General features: G+C 49.1%; 2 protein-coding genes across 4 annotated transcripts in view; one reads left to right on the top strand and one right to left on the bottom strand.

Annotated features, from left to right (window-relative positions):
• Nucleotides 1-1,214: 1,214 nt before the first annotated feature.
• LOC311516670 (elongation factor 1-alpha-like) lies at nt 1,215-8,279 on the top strand (the record flags this gene model as incomplete). The annotated part of the gene is given in 11 exon segments (XM_084620989.1): nt 1,215-1,337; nt 1,419-1,504; nt 1,506-1,576; nt 1,579-1,580; nt 4,755-5,028; nt 5,031-5,032; nt 5,417-5,567; nt 5,980-6,203; nt 6,205-6,237; nt 7,294-7,528; nt 7,980-8,279. Coding segments are annotated over 11 exon segments (1,320 nt in total). The 3' UTR covers nt 8,099-8,279.
• Nucleotides 8,280-14,118: 5,839 nt separating this feature from the next.
• Nucleotides 14,119-17,954, bottom strand: part of ASAP1 (ArfGAP with SH3 domain, ankyrin repeat and PH domain 1) — a 368,734-nt gene continuing 364,898 nt past the window's right edge. For all 3 annotated transcript variants that reach the window (XM_084619542.1, XM_084619543.1, XM_084619541.1), the window contains one exon: nt 14,119-16,785. In XM_084619542.1, the coding sequence (XP_084475668.1) occupies nt 16,711-16,785 (75 nt within the window). In that variant the 3' untranslated portion in view covers nt 14,119-16,710. The remainder of the gene's footprint in view (nt 16,786-17,954) is intronic.

The raw sequence follows: 17,954 nt of genomic DNA, 5'->3' as shown, positions 1-17,954 counted from the left end.
CACACCATCTTTATTAAAAGGGTAAAAATATCCTGGGAACTGGGCTCCATGATTTTTAAAAAATGTAAATGTTGGGACAAAATTATAATGTCACTTTAACACCAGAAAGAACACAAGGCAGTGCCTTAAAATGGTTCAGCGAAGAGAGTACTCTAGCAAATACCCAAGGAGCAGTCTGTCTTTCCATGAAATTCTAGCCTCTTCTGACTGAAAATTAATTACTGGCTGCCTATACTGACGACCGGTGGGCTTTGGAAGACTCAATTTCTTTTAGTTAATTATAATGATGACATCTAATAAGAACGGCCATACTAGGTCAGACCAAAGGTCCATCAAGCCCAGTATCCTGTCCTCTGACAGTGGCCAATGGCAGATGCCTCAAAGTGAATGAACAGACAGGTTATCAAGTGATCCATGCCCTGTCACCCAATCCCAGCTTCTGGGAAACAGAGGCCAGGGACACCATCCCTGCCCATTCTGGCTAATAGCCATTGATGAACCTATCTTCCATGAATCTATCTAGCTCCCTTTTGAACCCCATTATAGTACTGGCCTTCACAACACCCTCTGGCAAGGAGTTCCAGAGGTTGACAGTGCACTGAGTGAAAAAATACTTTTTTGTGTTTGTTTTAAACCTGCTACCTATTAATTTCATTTGGCAGCCCCTTGTTCTTGTATTATGAGAAGGAGTAAATAACACTTCCTTATTTACCTTCTCTATACCACTCATGATTTTATAGACCTCTATCATATCCCCCTTAGTCGCCTCTTTTCCAGGCTGAAAAGTCCTAGTTTTATTAATGGCTCCTCATAGGGAGAGAGAGAACTGGGAAAAGTCCCCAGTGAAGTTGCCTGTGAGAAGAAGACCCAGTTATTCTCTCTGGGAACAAAGGCAGGGGCAGCGATGACCTGGGGACATCTTGGCAAGGTTGGGGCTGGTTTTCTCTTTTCAGTAACTTTCTGTGTACATGGTGACTCTGGAGCGCTGGCCCAACACGGGGACGTGAGACTTGCGCCCTGGGGGGAAGCTGCTCTCCGGGCAGGGGCCCAGCACAACACAGGGCTTCAGAGGGGTCTGAAATGCGGCCCAGTCGCTGAGGGGAGCGGCCTGGCCCGGCAGGTGCGGGCCTGGCCCAGCAGCGTGCCCGATAAAGGCGGAGCCGGCGGCGGAAGCGCCTTTAGCCACCCCGGCAGGATGGGGGAGCCGGAGCCACATGAACATCGTGATCATCGGCCATGTGGACTCGGGTAAATCCACCGCCACCGGCCACCTCATCTACCAGTGCGGGGGGCTGGAGCCCCGGCTGCTGGAGAAGCTGGAGGCCGCGGCTAGCCAGGTACGCTCGCCCCCTTCCGTCCCCACGGCGGGGTCGCCCTTCCCCGGGCGGCCCCGGCCTGAGCGCCGCTCCGCCCCGCAGGCGGGGAAAGGCTCCTTCAAGTTCGCCTGGGTGCTGGACAGGCCGCGGGCGGCGCGGGAGCGGGAGCGGGGCATCACCATCGACCTCCCGCTTCTCCGTCACCATCATCGACGCGCCGGGCCACCGCGACTTCATCAAGAACATGCTGACCGGCACCTCCGGGTAGCGGGGCCCCTTCCTCGCCCGGGGTGGCGGTGCGGCCCCGAGGGCGCGGGGAGCAGCCCCGATCCTGCCCCGGGCCGGTGTTGCTGGGGGTTGCGGCCCCGAGGGCGGGGGGGGGTGGTTTGCGGCCCCGAGCCGGTGTTGCTGGGGGTTGCGGCCCCGATCCTGCCCCGGGCCGGTGTTGCAGGGTGTGTGTGTGTGTGTGGGGGGGGGTGTGCAGCGCAGGGAGCGGCCCCGATCCTGCCCCGGGCCGGTGTTGCAGGGTGTGTGTGTGTGTGTGGGGGGGGGTGTGTGCAGCGCAGGGAGCGGCCCCGATCCTGCCCCGGGCCGGTGTTGCAGGGTGTGGGTGTGTGTGTGTGTGGGGGGGGTGTGCAGCGCAGGGAGCGGCCCCGATCCTGCCCCGGGCCGGTGTTGCAGGGTGGGTGTGTGTGTGGGGGGGGGGGTGTGTGCAGCGCAGGGAGCGGCCCCGATCCTGCCCCGGGCCGGTGTTGCAGGGTGTGTGTGTGTGGGGGGGGGGGGGGGGGTGTGTGCAGCGCAGGGAGCGGCCCCGATCCTGCCCCGGGCCGGTGTTGCAGGGTGTGTGTGTGTGGGGGGTGTGCAGCGCAGGGAGCGGCCCCGATCCTGCCCCGGGCCGGTGTTGCAGGGTGTGTGTGTGTGTGTGGGGGGGGGTGCAGCGCAGGGAGCGGCCCCGATCCTGCCCCGGGCCGGTGTTGCAGGGTGTGTGTGTGTGTGTGGGGGGGGGGTGTGTGCAGCGCAGGGAGCGGCCCCGATCCTGCCCCGGGCCGGTGTTGCAGGGTGTGTGTGTGTGTGTGTGGGGGGGTGCAGCGCAGGGAGCGGCCCCGATCCTGCCCCGGGCCGGTGTTGCAGGGTGTGTGTGTGTGTGGGGGGGGGGTGTGTGCAGCGCAGGGAGCGGCCCCGATCCTGCCCCGGGCCGGTGTTGCAGGGTGTGTGTGTGTGTGTGTGTGGGGGGGTGTGCAGCGCAGGGAGCGGCCCCGATCCTGCCCCGGGCCGGTGTTGCAGGGTGTGTGTGTGTGTGGGGGGGGGGGTGCAGCGCAGGGAGCGGCCCCGATCCTGCCCCGGGCCGGTGTTGCAGGGTGTGTGTGTGTGTGGGGGGGGGGTGCAGCGCAGGGAGCGGCCCCGATCCTGCCCCGGGCCGGTGTTGCAGGGTGTGTGTGTGTGTGTGGGGGGGGTGCAGCGCAGGGAGCGGCCCCGATCCTGCCCCGGGCCGGTGTTGCAGGGTGTGTGTGTGTGTGTGGGGGGGGTGCAGCGCAGGGAGCGGCCCCGATCCTGCCCCGGGCCGGTGTTGCAGGGTGTGGGTGTGTGTGTGTGTGTGTGGGGGGGTGTGCAGCGCAGGGAGCGGCCCCGATCCTGCCCCGGGCCGGTGTTGCAGGGTGTGTGTGTGTGTGTGGGGGGGTGTGTGCAGCGCAGGGAGCGGCCCCGATCCTGCCCCGGGCCGGTGTTGCAGGGTGTGGGTGTGTGTGTGTGGGGGGGGTGCAGCGCAGGGAGCGGCCCCGATCCTGCCCCGGGCCGGTGTTGCAGGGTGTGTGTGTGTGGGGGGGGGGTGCAGCGCAGGGAGCGGCCCCGATCCTGCCCCGGGCCGGTGTTGCAGGGTGTGTGTGTGTGTGGGGGGGGTGCAGCGCAGGGAGCGGCCCCGATCCTGCCCCGGGCCGGTGTTGCAGGGTGTGTGTGTGTGTGTGTGTGGGGGTGCAGCGCAGGGAGCGGCCCCGATCCTGCCCCGGGCCGGTGTTGCAGGGTGTGTGTGTGTGGGGGGTGTGCAGCGCAGGGAGCGGCCCCGATCCTGCCCCGGGCCGGTGTTGCAGGGTGTGTGTGTGTGTGGGGGGGGTGCAGCGCAGGGAGCGGCCCCGATCCTGCCCCGGTCCGGTGTTGCAGGGTGTGTGTGTGTGTGTGTGGGGGGGTGCAGCGCAGGGAGCGGCCCCGATCCTGCCCCGGGCCGGTGTTGCAGGGTGTGTGTGTGTGGGGGGTGTGCAGCGCAGGGAGCGGCCCCGATCCTGCCCCGGGCCGGTGTTGCAGGGTGTGTGTGTGTGGGGGGGGGGTGCAGCGCAGGGAGCGGCCCCGATCCTGCCCCGGTCCGGTGTTGCAGGGTGTGTGTGTGTGTGTGGGGGGGGGTGCAGCGCAGGGAGCGGCCCCGATCCTGCCCCGGGCCGGTGTTGCAGGGTGTGTGTGTGTGGGGGGTGTGCAGCGCAGGGAGCGGCCCCGATCCTGCCCCGGGCCGGTGTTGCAGGGTGTGTGTGTGGGGGGGGGGGGGTGCAGCGCAGGGAGCGGCCCCGATCCTGCCCCGGGCCGGTGTTGCAGGGTGTGTGTGTGTGTGTGGGGGGGGGTGCAGCGCAGGGAGCGGCCCCGATCCTGCCCCGGGCCGGTGTTGCAGGGTGTGTGTGTGTGGGGGGTGTGCAGCGCAGGGAGCGGCCCCGATCCTGCCCCGGGCCGGTGTTGCAGGGTGTGTGTGTGTGGGGGGGGTGCAGCGCAGGGAGCGGCCCCGATCCTGCCCCGGGCCGGTGTTGCAGGGTGTGTGGGGGGGGGGGGGTGCAGCGCAGGGAGCGGCCCCGATCCTGCCCCGGGCCGGTGTTGCAGGGTGTGTGTGTGGGGGGGGTGTGTGTGCAGCGCAGGGAGCGGCCCCGATCCTGCCCCGGGCCGGTGTTGCAGGGTGTGTGTGTGTGTGGGGGGGGGTGCAGCGCAGGGAGCGGCCCCGATCCTGCCCCGGGCCGGTGTTGCAGGGTGTGGGTGTGTGTGTGTGTGGGGGGTGCAGCGCAGGGAGCGGCCCCGATCCTGCCCCGGGCCGGTGTTGCAGGGTGTGTGTGTGTGGGGGGGGGTGCAGCGCAGGGAGCGGCCCCGATCCTGCCCCGGGCCGGTGTTGCAGGGTGTGTGTGTGTGTGTGGGGGGGGGTGCAGCGCAGGGAGCGGCCCCGATCCTGCCCCGGGCCGGTGTTGCAGGGTGTGTGTGTGTGTGTGGGGGGGGTGCAGCGCAGGGAGCGGCCCCGATCCTGCCCCGGGCCGGTGTTGCAGGGTGTGTGTGTGTGTGGGGGTGCAGCGCAGGGAGCGGCCCCGATCCTGCCCCGGGCTGAGCTGGGGCCAGTGTTACACGGGGCTGGGGGCGGTTGCAGCCCCGCCGGGCGCACGGAGCGGCCCCCCACCCTCACCCGGCCCGTCTCTGCCCCAGGCGGACGCCGCGGTGCCGATGGTGTCGGCCGCGCCCGGGGAGTTGGAGGCCGGCGTGTGCCGGCAGGGGCAGACCCGCGAGCGCGCCCTGCTGGCCTGCACCCTGGGCGTCAAGCAGCTGCTGCTCTGCGCCAACCAGACGGACCTGACCGAGCCGCCCTCCAGCCAGCGGCGCTTCGAGGAGGTGGTGCGGGGCGCCAGCCTCTACCTGCGCAGGATCGGCGACAGCCCGGCCGCGGTGCCCTGCCTGCCGGTGTCCGTCAGCCTGCCCAGCCCCAGGTGGGGGAGACCCGGGGATGGGGAGCGGGAGCTGAGGGCAGCTGCTGGTGGGAGGGACCCACGTGGCGCTCAGTTCCGTGGAGGGGCTGCTCCGCTCCAGCAGGGCTCCGGGCCCTCGGCCATGGCCAGTGGGTGGGGCGGCGATTGGCCCAGGAGGCCGAGCCCAAGGTGCCATGCAGCTGGAGCTGGGGGTGGCAAGGTGAAGCGCTGAATGCTGCAGCTATAGCTGGGAGGGACAGGCCTATGGGCACCCTTCAGCGTGAGTCCAAGGGGAATGGCCCTCCAACGGGGGCTAACGCCAGACCTTGGGTCCCAGCCCCAGGCTGCGTTTCCTGTATCCAAAGGCTGCCAAGCATCTCCCTGGCTTCCCTCTACCCCCTGCAGATGCCGTGGTTCAAAGGCTGGAAGGTCAAACGGAAGGAAGGCTTCGGGAAGGGACAGACGCTTCTGGAAGCGCTGGATTCTCTCCTGCCTCCCGTGAGGCCCAGTAACAAACCGCTGAGGGTGCCTCTGCAGGACGTCTACAAGATCGGAGGCCAGTCCAGGCAGGAATGGGACCCTGGGACATGCTGATCTACAGCTGGGTTGTGCATGGGGTTTCTGAGGTGATTGACTGTTCCTCTGTGGGAAGGGCCCAAATCACCCCCAACTTAATGACTTTCTGTGTAGATGAGTCTCTCAGGAACTTGCTCCTTGTAATGCCTGAGACTCAGGAAGTGTGTATAGCAGTTAGTGTTAAGCAGCCTGGGTACTGCTCTCTTTGCTATTTCTGGCCTTGGTTAGTGAAGGCTCAACTTCATGAAGGAAACACTTCTGAGGAGACTCTCCCTCCTCCACCATCCCGGCCAGGACACCCACCTTACCTCAAATTAACTGGTCTGCTTGCTGTGCTGGTTATGGGCTTTCCACAGTCAGCTCTGACTTACTCTTCCCCTGTCTCCTCCCAGGAATTGGCACTGTACCAGTGGGGAAGATAGAGACAGGCATCCTCAAGCCTGGCATGAACATCTCCTTTGCCCCTGCAAACCTCTCAGCAGAGGTCAGAACCATTGAAATGCACCATGAGCTGCTGCAGGTGGCTTTTCCTGGTTACAATGTGGGCTTCAACATAGAGAACATCTCAGTCAAGAACCTGAGACGGGGCCATGTAGCTGGCAACTCCAGGAGTGACCCCCCCAGCAGCAGGAGCCCACTTCACTGCTCAGGTGCAGAGACTTGCCTCTATGGGGCTTACATGGTTCATAGGGTGTTGGCCCTTCATGTCTGTGCAGCAGGGAGGCCACAATTCCTGAGGGGTGTGACCTCTGGTAGCACCACTGGGAGGTTTGGAATAGGTGTGGGGGTCAGACTGGACTCTGCAGAATACAGTAATTGCTACAGACACTCCTCACCAATGCTGGGGTCTGTTTGCTTAGGCAGCTTCCAGCCGTATCTGCTGCCCAAATTTGGAGGTGCTGCTCTCCATAAATGTCTATGCCAGTGGTTCCCAAACTGGGGTTTGGGAACCCCTGGGGGTTTGTGAAATGTTACGGGGGTTCTCAGGAAAAACATCCCTAATGGCGGACAGAGTTGTCCCTACAGACCCCGGACAGCATGGGGCCAACAGCATTGAGCCCCTGGACTTCCAAGAGCTAAGCAGATCAAAGCAAGCATATCTATCACACTGAGAAGACTTAAACTTCAAGACTCCTTATAAGAAATGGAAAGGGTGGTGGATATTTTTGCTGGTTTTAAAATTAAATAGGCAGCTAGTATTTTTAAATTATTATAAGTTTAAGCTTTGTGCGTTGTTTGCCTAGACTGCTCAAGACCTGAATGCTTGGGTAGGAGGAACTCTTCGAGTTGGCTTCTTAAATATCGTCATGCTGTTTCACATCTGATACTCCTTGATGAAACATAGGAGCCTTCTCTTATAACAGGCTTATTCAAAGTGATACAAGCTACGAAAGTAAGATCTTGGAAGAGCATTGCCATTTTCATCATGTAATAAATACTGTAATGATAAATGATAATGTGTAATAAGCATGTCATAAAACAAATTTTATATTTCCAAGATCACTGCTTTTAGAATTTATACTCAGGTAAAGGAGAAAATCCCTGGAAATATTCAGTTTTAGGAGGGGGTTTGCAAGACTTGACATTTTAGTGAAAGGGGTTCACAGGTTGTTAAAGTTTGGGAACCACTGGTCTAGTCATTTAAAATGACAAGAGGGTTGGGGAACTCCTAAAGCACAGATCCTTAGTTCCTCCTTTTGTCCTAGGTGATCATCTTGAATCACGCTGGCTTTATCAAGGCTGGCTACTCACCAGTGGTAGACTGTCACACTGCTCATATCACCTGCCAGTTTGCTGAGCTCTTTGAGAAGATTGACCGTCGATTTGGGGAGAAGCTGGAGGACAATCCCTCCGTGCTGAAGTCCGGAGACTCTGCTACTGTCAGGCTTGTACCTAAGAAGCCTCTGTGTGTGGAGAGGTTTTTTGACTATCCCCCTTTAGGCAAGTGTTTTGAAGTCAAGTCAGCTCTACCTATTTGCTACTAATCACATACATGAGATGTGATGAGTCACCTTAGCTAAACCCTAGGAGCTTCCATTTCCATTGTTTATCATGATCTTGTGTAGTTTGATGGATTGGGCAGGGAAGAAGCTGACTGTAAACTGCAGACTTCAGCTAAGCAACTTAAATAAACAGACTGTTACTGCACTAAGGGTAGCTTAGCAGTCTGAACAGCTTGAATTGTAACAGTTGAGTCCAGTCATGGCCCAGACCCCCATTGAGTTAATGTTGTACAAACACAGAACAAAGATGGTCTGTGCCCCAAAGAGCTTAAGTCTAATTCTAAGATGACAGATGGGGCTGGAGGAAGTACAAGGTGACTGCATGAATATAAGCAGTAGCACCTTCTCCTTTGTTTGAAAGGCAACTAGAATATTTAACTTCATTTCAGGTCGCTTTGCAGCTCGGGACTTGAAGCAGACTGTTGCGGTTGGAGTCATCAAATCTGTGGAAAAGAAGCCTGCAGGTGTCACTAGAAAACAGGTGCAGAAAGCTCTGCTTATCAAGTGAAATGGGTCTTTTTTTTTGTTTAAAGCCAATTTAATTGAAAGGTACCTTTCATGTAATAAGGTTAATTTGAGATGGACTTTTGTTTTGCTTAACCCAGAATTGGGATGATTCTGTTTTATGGCTGGTTCAGAGCCAGTAACATTATCTGAACATTAAAAGCCTCTTCATCTCAGAGGCCTGCATCCAGTTTAATAAAGAAATCATTTAAGAGAAGCACAGCTTGGTACCTCCTCCTTTATTTTAAGCTTCTAGAAAAATGTCTCCACCCTCCAGCTGTGGAGACAAAGGCAATTTGAACAGGTCTTAAGGACCGCTTCAAACTACCACTTGAATCTATGTAAGTAGGCTTGACAGGTGGCCACAGCTTCAGGAGCCTCAACTACTTTAGAACACTCCAGCAAGCCACTGTGAACTTCAAGGAGCTTCTATGTAAAGGGCTCTAAACTCAAGAAGCAAGCTCACTTCTACTTGTGGGGGAAGTAATAGCAAGAACTAGGATGTGAGTTTCTAGTGGTTAGCACTTCTGTGAATGGCCACGTACAGCTTTCACTAGATGAAAAGGGAGGTAGGAGTAGATTTAAATTAGGGCTGTCAAGCTATTTTAAAAAAAATTAATCATGATTAATCTCCCTTCTAAACAATAATAGAATACCATTTATTTAAATATTTTGGATGTTTTCTAAATTTTCAAATCAATTCTGTGTTGTAATTGAAGTCAATATAAAGTGTACAGTGCTCACTTCATATTTAATTACAAATACTTGCACTGTGAAAAACAAGGTATTTTTCAATTTACCTAATACAAGTACTGTAGTGCAATCTCTTTATCATGAAAGTTGAACTTACAAATGTAGAATAGTGTACAAAAAATAACTGCATTCAAAAATAAAACCACGTGAAACTTTAGAACCTACAAGTCCACTCTGTCATATATATAATTTCATTCAGCTAATAGCTCAAACAAGTATGGTTACAATTTGCAGGAGATAATACTGCCCACATTGTTGTAGCTGGCATTGCAAGATATTTATATGCCAGATGTGATAGAGATTCATATGTCCCTTCATGCTTCAACCACCATTCCAAAAGATGTGTCCATGCTGATGATGGGTTCTGCTAGATAACAACTGAAAGCAGAGCAGACTGACATGTTCATTTTCATCATCTCAGTCAGTGTTGCTCCTTTGACATTTGAAAGCATTCTCGACACCTCAGATTTTTGGAAGGCACTTCAGATTCTTAAACATTGGGTTGAGCGCTGTTGCTATCTCTAGAAATCTCACATTGGTACCTTCTTTGCATTTTGTCAAATCTGCAGTGAAAGTGTTCTTAAAACAAACATGTGCTAGGTCATCATGTGAGATGACTAACATGAAATATATGGCAGAATGTGGGTAAAACAGAACAGGAGACATACAATTCTCCCCCAAGGAGTTGTCACAATTAAAAATTTTTTTTTTAAACAAGCATCAGTATGGAAGCATGTCCTCTGGAATGGTGGCTGACACATGAAGGGGCATATGAATGTTTAGCATATCTGGCTTTGCAAGGTATTTATGTGCCAGCTACAACAATGCCAGGCGTATGCCTGTTCTAGCTTTCAGGTGACATTGTAAATAAGAAGCAGTCAGCAGTATTTCCTGCAAATTGTAACCAAACTTGTTTGTCTTAGCAATTGGCTGAACAAGAAGTAGGACTGAGTGGACTTGTAGGCTCTAAAGTTTTACATTGTTTTGTTTTTGAGTGCAGTTATGGAACAACATCTACATGTGTAAGTTACATTTTCAGGATAAAGAGATTGCAAGAGAGTACTTGTATGAGGTGAATTGAAAGACTATTTATCAGTTTTACAGTACAAATATTTGTGATCCAAAAAATATAGTGAGCACTGTACACTTTGTATTCTGTGTTGTAATAGAAATCAATATTTAATTTCAATGGGTAGTCTATTGTTTAACAGTGCAATTTTTTTAATCAGTTAATTTTTTCAAGTTAACAGCAATTAATCAACAGCCCTAGTTTAAACATAACTTTGTCACTGAAAAACCTAGGGAAATTTTAAGAGTCCTAATTGACTTCCCCCCCTACAGTATCCTTTAGGGTTCTCTTTCAAAAGTCTTCCTTAGTTTTAGCCTTGAAGAAGCCAAACTCTTCCCCCTCCCCCACCCCCTGTAGTATCAAGTGCCAGAGAAACTGAACCAGCTTAACACTTTATTCAGTATCCCTTCTAATTACTGATATTCTTTGCCTAAATTCCAGCATGTGGTTCTCACTAATGGGTGTAAGATGGCCTAGGTCCAAGGTCCCCAATGTGTAAAGCATGCCCCCCTAGGGGGGACATGGAGGACTATCTGGGGCATGTGTGCTATGGCAGGCTCCAGGCTAGCCCACAAAGGGGCAGGGAGGGAGCACCACAGAGCCCCTCCCCAACTCCAAGACTTCACACTGCTCCTTTCCTGGCTGGGGGTGGGGCTTGGCCTGACTGCTAGCCCCCAATGCAGCCCTGCTCCTGGCCCTAGATCTGGCCCCCTTATCCCTGTCTGCATCCACCCATGGCTGGTTCCTGGCCCTGGGAGGGAGATGGGACCCTCAAAAGTTTGGGGACTGCTGGCTTAAGTGTTCTTTGAATAAACTTGACACAAGGTATTTTGCATCAGTCTAGCATCTTTAGTTTTACCTGTGATCCAGTACAGTTAATCTTTCACAGGCGTTAACCTAAAATCTCCAATTTATGCATCTTTGGTACAAGCATGTCATAAGCCTACTTCATAAAGATGGCTGAGTGGGAGGGAGCAGAAAGGCACATGTGGCTAGACTAATCCTCCACTCTAGGCTAGGAAGCTGTAAGTGGGATTGTTGCTTAGCCTTGCAAGAGGGCTTTTCTGACGGAGCAGGAGAACAGTTAAGGTTTTGTAGGTGCTGATCTTGATAAGACATGGAATCTTCTAAACTATCTACAAATGCAGACAAGTTGAAAATGCTTGCAGTCAAATTTTACTGATAAGTCAAAGTGAAACAGGAGTAAAAAGTAGAGGGGTGGTTCTGGTCAATTTGTAGTTCCTAGACTAGCTGCCATTTGTCCTGTAATCTTGCACATTAAACCCGTAGTGCATTAGTACTAACCTAATCTCATTTGTGACAGGTGTAAGGAAGTAAAATTACACTAACAGCTGTTTACAAAGTCAGCTTCCATAAAACCATTCCTTTCACAAAGAAACAAGCAGTTAATGTTTAGCTTCAATATCTCAACTTAAAGTCACCAGCAAAGTCTACTGGTGTAAGTTCCTACTAACTCTGTGCTTATCACACATACTCTGGAAACAAAATCTTGAACTAGCCAAATCTTAAGCTTTAGGCCTATAGTTGTGCAATATTAGCAAACTTCAACAGTATCGTGAACCTGCTGCATCTAATTCTAACAAGTGCCAAGCAGTCTCTAGGCCTCTCCAATGTTTTGCAGTATAATAATGTTGGTGTATTTTAAGTAGACATACATGTCACAAATTAGTGTCCAAGTAGTCAGTGCATTTTTATTTGGGGCTTAGATCTCTCCCCTAATTAACAGTATTCATGTTTCCTGTAAATTGAAGGATTAGTGTTTACTGTGTACATGCAGAGCACATGTCTTTAGACACTTGAGGGCTTTCCCTTCAACTACAATCCATGAACATACTTTCTTCTTCTAACTAGGCCATTTGAGATGTAGTATATGACTGACTACTTTGTGGGAGGTGGCTTGAAGGATTTATTGTCTTACTGAGCAACCTCCAATATTGAATTGCAAACTTTTAACCCTTTATCTTTCACTAGGTAATCTGTATAATAGGTCTCAAGTGAATACACTAAATGTTAAGGATTAGATATAGTCTATAGTTACAGCAGGCTTACTGCTCAGCATCTGAACCTAATCACTGATCAGCCAATCATCATTCAGTTTAAAGCTTCCATTTTCTTTGCTGGTGTTGACTAGGGTAAGCAGATCATACATTTCTGAACAGCAGACTGAGGAATTTGAATGAACAAGTATTAGCTCTCTTGTGCAAGGAGAGGGCAGGCCTACTTAAAAATTTGAGCTCTAACCAGGAAAGTGCCTGTACCTTTTTGCTGAAGGAGGATTCAAAGATCCTCTACACCATCTGTCAAAAATACTCTGTTCTTGCATTGGAAATGTCATATGCATACCCTGGCGTTTGTTTTTTGCCAAGGTATGGGAGGGGTAACAGAATTATGACTGTTTAAAACTTTGTTAAAATACCTACTGAACTCAAAAGCCCCAACTATTAGGGAGCACAAGTCATTTTGAAAGAGTCAAACGCTGCTTTCCTTTGAGTTAAAGGATGAAAGAATGTCAACCCCACTGTGGTAACAGGTCAGGAAAGAAGCAATTGAGGGCCTTTAAAAGGAAATGTCTTATACAGGCTATCGGTAAGACCAAGTGTCTAGCACAATGCAAAGATATTGTACATTTACATGGATAATAAAAATGTCCAGAGTTATAGTGAACATTGAAAATTTTGGAAGAGACACCATCATGCTGCCAGGTGTAGCCTCTCTCATTATTGAGAGTTAGAAGGGAATTTTTTCCTATGGACAGGTTATCCCATAATTACTTGCTGCAGAGGTTCTTGTATCTTTCTCTGAAGTAATGAGTTACTGGCCGCTATTAGGATAATTGGGGCACAGGAATTACCATACAGCCTCATCCCAATTTACCTAACAACAAAATAGCAATTTGATATCTGAGGTTGGGCAAAAAAAAGGGGCAGAAAAAAAAATCCATTCTTTTGTACAGATGGAAGATAAGTGATTTTTTTCCCCTTTGCAAGTCACCTTTACTGTGGATTCATAACCACTTACTTCCCTTTGAATCCTAGCAACACCCTGTGAAATCATTAAAAATAATTTAAATGACTGCTAGGCTCCACATATCAATGTGACCCAATATCTCTAAAAGAGCTGTGAATTTTCAGTCTATCTGCAGACACAGAAAGATGGCACTCTGTTAAGCACATTTTGAATGTTTTCTTCACAATCAGAAGGGCTAGTCACGTTTTTAAATATTAAAACTTTATTCTGCAGAAGCTGATGGGGCCACCAGAGACGCTTAATCCCACCCATGAAAGAATGAGTGTATTTTGATACTAACACATAGTTTTATCCTAAAACTTTTCGCTACTAAGTGCATTCATATTTAACAAATGGGTTACACATATACATGAATTATCAACTTAAAGTATACTTATATTGATAATTCAGCTCTCTACTCAATAGCTTAAAATGAGTTCTCTCTCAAAAGCCACCTACGTGAGATGTAGACTTTCCTCCTACAGGAGATTCCAACTGACAAAAGGGCCTTGTTCAGATGTCTGGGATCAACTGAATACATTTATTTCAAAGCAATTTTAAATATTAAAAAAGTAGAAATTAACACATACAGTACTCAAAAACTGTCACATTTACATACATGTGAATAGACAAGTGTACTGATGTTTGATCTTAACATTCAAATGAGAAGTCAAAATTTTAACTACTGGCATTACCAAATCTGATTTCTATACAACATGTTGATGTATTATGTAATAAAAAAATAAATAGCAATTGCTGTTCAACAGTAAAATAAGACATCATTTGCAGAACATCCCCATCCCAGGGGAAAAAAAACCCTAATTATTAGCTATTTGTCTATAAAGATCTAAACTTTCCAAATACTATTTCATGTACAAAATTGCAGATAGTGGCTCACTGAGTTTAAATATAATATTGTACTTAAACTCAAGCAATATAACATACAATGTATTTTTAAATTTCCTATGACCCACAATAAGCCAGAACAAACAGAACTCTTGTTCCTGATGGAACTAATCTCATTTTAACAATGCCTATGTATACTACTGCAAAGAGTGTACAAAAGAATAGACATTTGCTTCTACATCATTTTACATGTCTAGGTTTTCTTTATGTGGTTAGCTTTTACCAGATTATTTTGAGATCACTTAAAAATACACTTGACCACAAAAGTGAATAGTTTTTCTTTCTTTAATGCAACTTAAAACATTATATTAATGGATAAAATGGAATGCTAAATAAACTCAGGTCCTGACTGCCTTCCATAAAGAACAGTATAAGACTGAAACTAATAACACTGTGGATTAGATGTGAGCAGGCTCACTCACTGGTGTATTTGTTTTTGAATACATATTTGTCATGACACTGATAAAGCAATAGTTTAAAAGCCACTTTCCAGTAACAGTTGATAAATATTTTGGAATATTTTTTCATGCAAGGTTTATTTGATATTTAAGTTTTCATAACCATATAAATAGAATTAAATATTCACTGACTATAGCCTTGTAAAACTGCACTAAAAATGAAAACTTTCAGAAGGTTTTTTTGAGTTGTGCTTTTATGAAATGAAAAATCTTCCTATGTAGCCAAGACTGTCTGCTGTAAAATATTAGTATTATGTACTGTTGCCAAAGTAACATTTTGAGCAATATAATACCAGTCCTACATAAGAAAAATCACAGAACCTGATCAATACAGTTATCTGATCACAGAAAATAACAACTTCATTCTGTTCCAAAATTAAAAATGATATAGAAAATCTGAAGTAAATGAATGTTTTTAATAGTACGCTAAATGTTTTGATTAGAAAAAAAGGAGACTAAGTGAATTAACTGCAAGGAATGTGTTTTCCACTAATGCCATTTTATAACAACTCTGAAGCTACCATAAAATTAATTTCTAATAAGTCTTGGAAGGATGTGTGTGACTTGTGGTAATGTGTTTTTTGGCTGGTTCTTGGAGTTAAGACTATGAAATACAAAGATAGTTTAATGAAGACAGTTAATATACAACTTGATACTAGTGATTAGTTTCTATAATTAATAGCCTGACAAACTGCATGAAAGGTCAACCTTTCACTCTGATTTTCTAAACAATTTTTTATACTGTAATAGTTTACATTTATCCAGACAATAACATTGAGGAAATTTTACACTGGTTAATTATAACCTTCAGCAAAGCGGAAGACATTTTTTTTAAATAAGTGATTTTTAAAGAGAGCCAATTAGCTATAAATAAATACTGTTGCAAGCTCACATTTCAATCTGAATAGTTATCAAATTAAAATGTTCTTTTGTTCCAGCTTAGCTATGTGACTACAGTACTATTCCTGTACAAAGACAGGTTTCAAGTAAGATTCTAAATCAGGGGTTCTCAACCCACAGGCAGCCTAATTAGCACACAGCTGCGGCCCAGCTGTGTGCTAAAGGCCCCCCGGGTCATCCTGCCTGGCCGCCCAGTGTGGTGGAGTCCGGGCTGCTACTCGGCCCCGTACAGTCTGGGGTCCAGGGCTGCGGGCCGGCCCCACGGGGTCTGGGGCTGCAGCCAGCCCCATGGAATCCAGGATCAGTGGCTGCCGGCCGGCCACGCAGAGTCCTGGATCCGGAGCTGCCACCCGGCCCTGCAGACTCCAGGGTCCGGGGCTGCTGCCCAGCTCACAAGGTCCAGGGCTACAGGCCAACCCCATGGGGTCCGGGATCTGGGCTGTTCCCCGTCTGCCCAGTCACACGGCCGCACACTGCCTGGCTCTGCACAGCAGGGTCTGGGGTCCCTGCCACCTGCCCAGGGCTCCACTCTGTGGAGGGGTTTCTGGGCGGGAGGCGCTGGGCATTGGGTCTGGGGGGCACTCTGGTTCACAACCTGTGGCCCAGGTAACACATTGTGGGCCAGATATGTGGCTCACAATGATAAACAGGTTGAGAACCACTATTTTAAATGCATGCATAATGTAAACAGTGTAATATTTTCTAAAAGTCCTTGGTTACTAAAAATTCAGTGAAAAACCTTCAGCAAATTTCACATATGTATAAGGAAAGACAGTATGACTAATTTTTATCAAAATAAATTTTCAGATGGAAGTAATTTGTAACTGTCTTAAAGTGAGGTAATATCACAGGGAAACTGCAATCAGAGTTTGGCATAGGTCCACATAATATAAACATGAAATGCTGTATGCACACCATAAAATGCTACTGATTTTCTGTAAAGTCAGTGAATATTCCTTTTGCTTTCAAACTTACGTTTAACTGAACACTTTCTTTAATAAATACCAAAGTGGGTTTCTTAGCTGTAAACTGTGTACACTTAATTGTAGATTGGTCTTTAAGTGGGCCAAAACCATTTACTTTGAAAACAGAATCTTAACTCTGCTAATTATATAATTGAGAATACTGAGTTATTAGGAACAGTCATTTCTACAAAGTTACATGGTTGATGGAAACCTATGTTTGGAAAGCTGGCAGTTGATACACATTTTTAACAGCATAGACAGAGATGTAAGTGCTAGATGCCAAGGATGGCTTCAGCAAACCCAGTAAGGCATGCCAGGTTCCAAGGCTACCATAATACTGGCAAAGGCAGAATAACACAGTATATTTACAATACATATAATTCACCTCATGAGGTGAACCGTAAATGAATTCTTATTTTGTAACAGCAGCTATATATACACAGTTGTGCACAGGATTACAGAGAGGCAGCAGCCGTTAGCTTTTGCTAAAAAGCCTGTCTTGCATGAAGGATGTGCAATGCTCAAGTTTTGAATTTTATTAATCTGACAAAATGTGCACAAAGGACACCGGGAAGACTCCTTTCCTCTCTGGCTGTCCTTCGACATGGCCAATCTGCAACAAAGGAGAAAAACATTGTGGGTTTCTCGCTTACTCCATATAACAAAACACTGTTCCTCGTACATAACAATACAAGCCTGGTGATGGTTCTTGGACATTTCACAGCATGCCATCTAAACCCTTGCCAAGGAAGCTACATTTTGATGTATGTTAGCCCTGGTCTACATTATGAGTTTAGGTCGAATTTAGCAGCGTTAGATCAATTTAACCCTACACCCGTCCACACAACGAAGCCATTTTTGTCAACTTAATGGGCTCTTAAAATCAATTTCTGTACTCCTCCCCAACGAGGGGATTAGCGCTGAAATAGACATCGCCGGGTCAAATTTGGGTTAGTGTGGACGCAATTCGACGGTATTGGCCTCCAGGAGCAATCCCACACTGCTCTGTTGTGACCACTCTGGACAGCGCTCTCAACTCGGATGCACTGGCCAGGTACACAGGAAAAGCCCAGCAAACTTTTGAATTTAATTTCCTGTTTGGCCACTGTGGTGTGACCGTGCAGAGCTCATCAGCAGAGATAATCATGGAGTGCCAGAATCACAAAAGAGCTCCAGCATGGACTGAACGGGAGGTACTGGATCTGATTGCTGTATGGGGAGATGAATCCGTTCCAAAAGACAAAATGCCAAAATATTTGAAAAAATCTCCATGGGCATGAAGGACAGGGGCTATCACAGGGACCCGCAGCATTGCTGCATGAAACTTAAGGAGCTCAGGCAAGCCTATCAAAAAACCCAAGAGGCGAACGCCTGCTCGGGGTCAGAGCCCCAGACATGCTGCTTCTATGATGAACTGCAGGCAATTCTAAAGGGTGCCCCTACAACTACCCCAGCCCTGTGCATGGACTCCATCAATGGACTCTCATGCAACAGGGATGAGGATTTTGGGGACGAGGAAGATGATGAGGAGGGGAAGGTTGAAGATAGCGCACACCAGGCAAGTGGAGAAACTGTTCTCCCTGACAGCCAGGAACTGTTTATCACCCTGGAGCCAATACCCTCCCAACCCGAGCTCCCGGACCTTGAAGGCAGAGAAGGCACCTCTGGTGAGCGTACCTTTGTAAATATAATACACCGTTTAAAAGCAAGCGTGTTTAATGATTAATTTGCCCTGAAAACTTGGGATGCATTCGTGGCCAGTACAGCTACTGGAAAAGTCTG

This window comes from Lepidochelys olivacea (genome assembly GCF_965140295.1).
Source record: "Lepidochelys olivacea isolate rLepOli2 genome assembly, chromosome: 2".
Lineage (NCBI taxonomy): Eukaryota > Metazoa > Chordata > Testudines > Cheloniidae > Lepidochelys > Lepidochelys olivacea.
The sequence above is the reverse complement of the archived record's forward strand: the minus strand, read 5'-3'. Positions and strand labels throughout refer to the sequence as shown.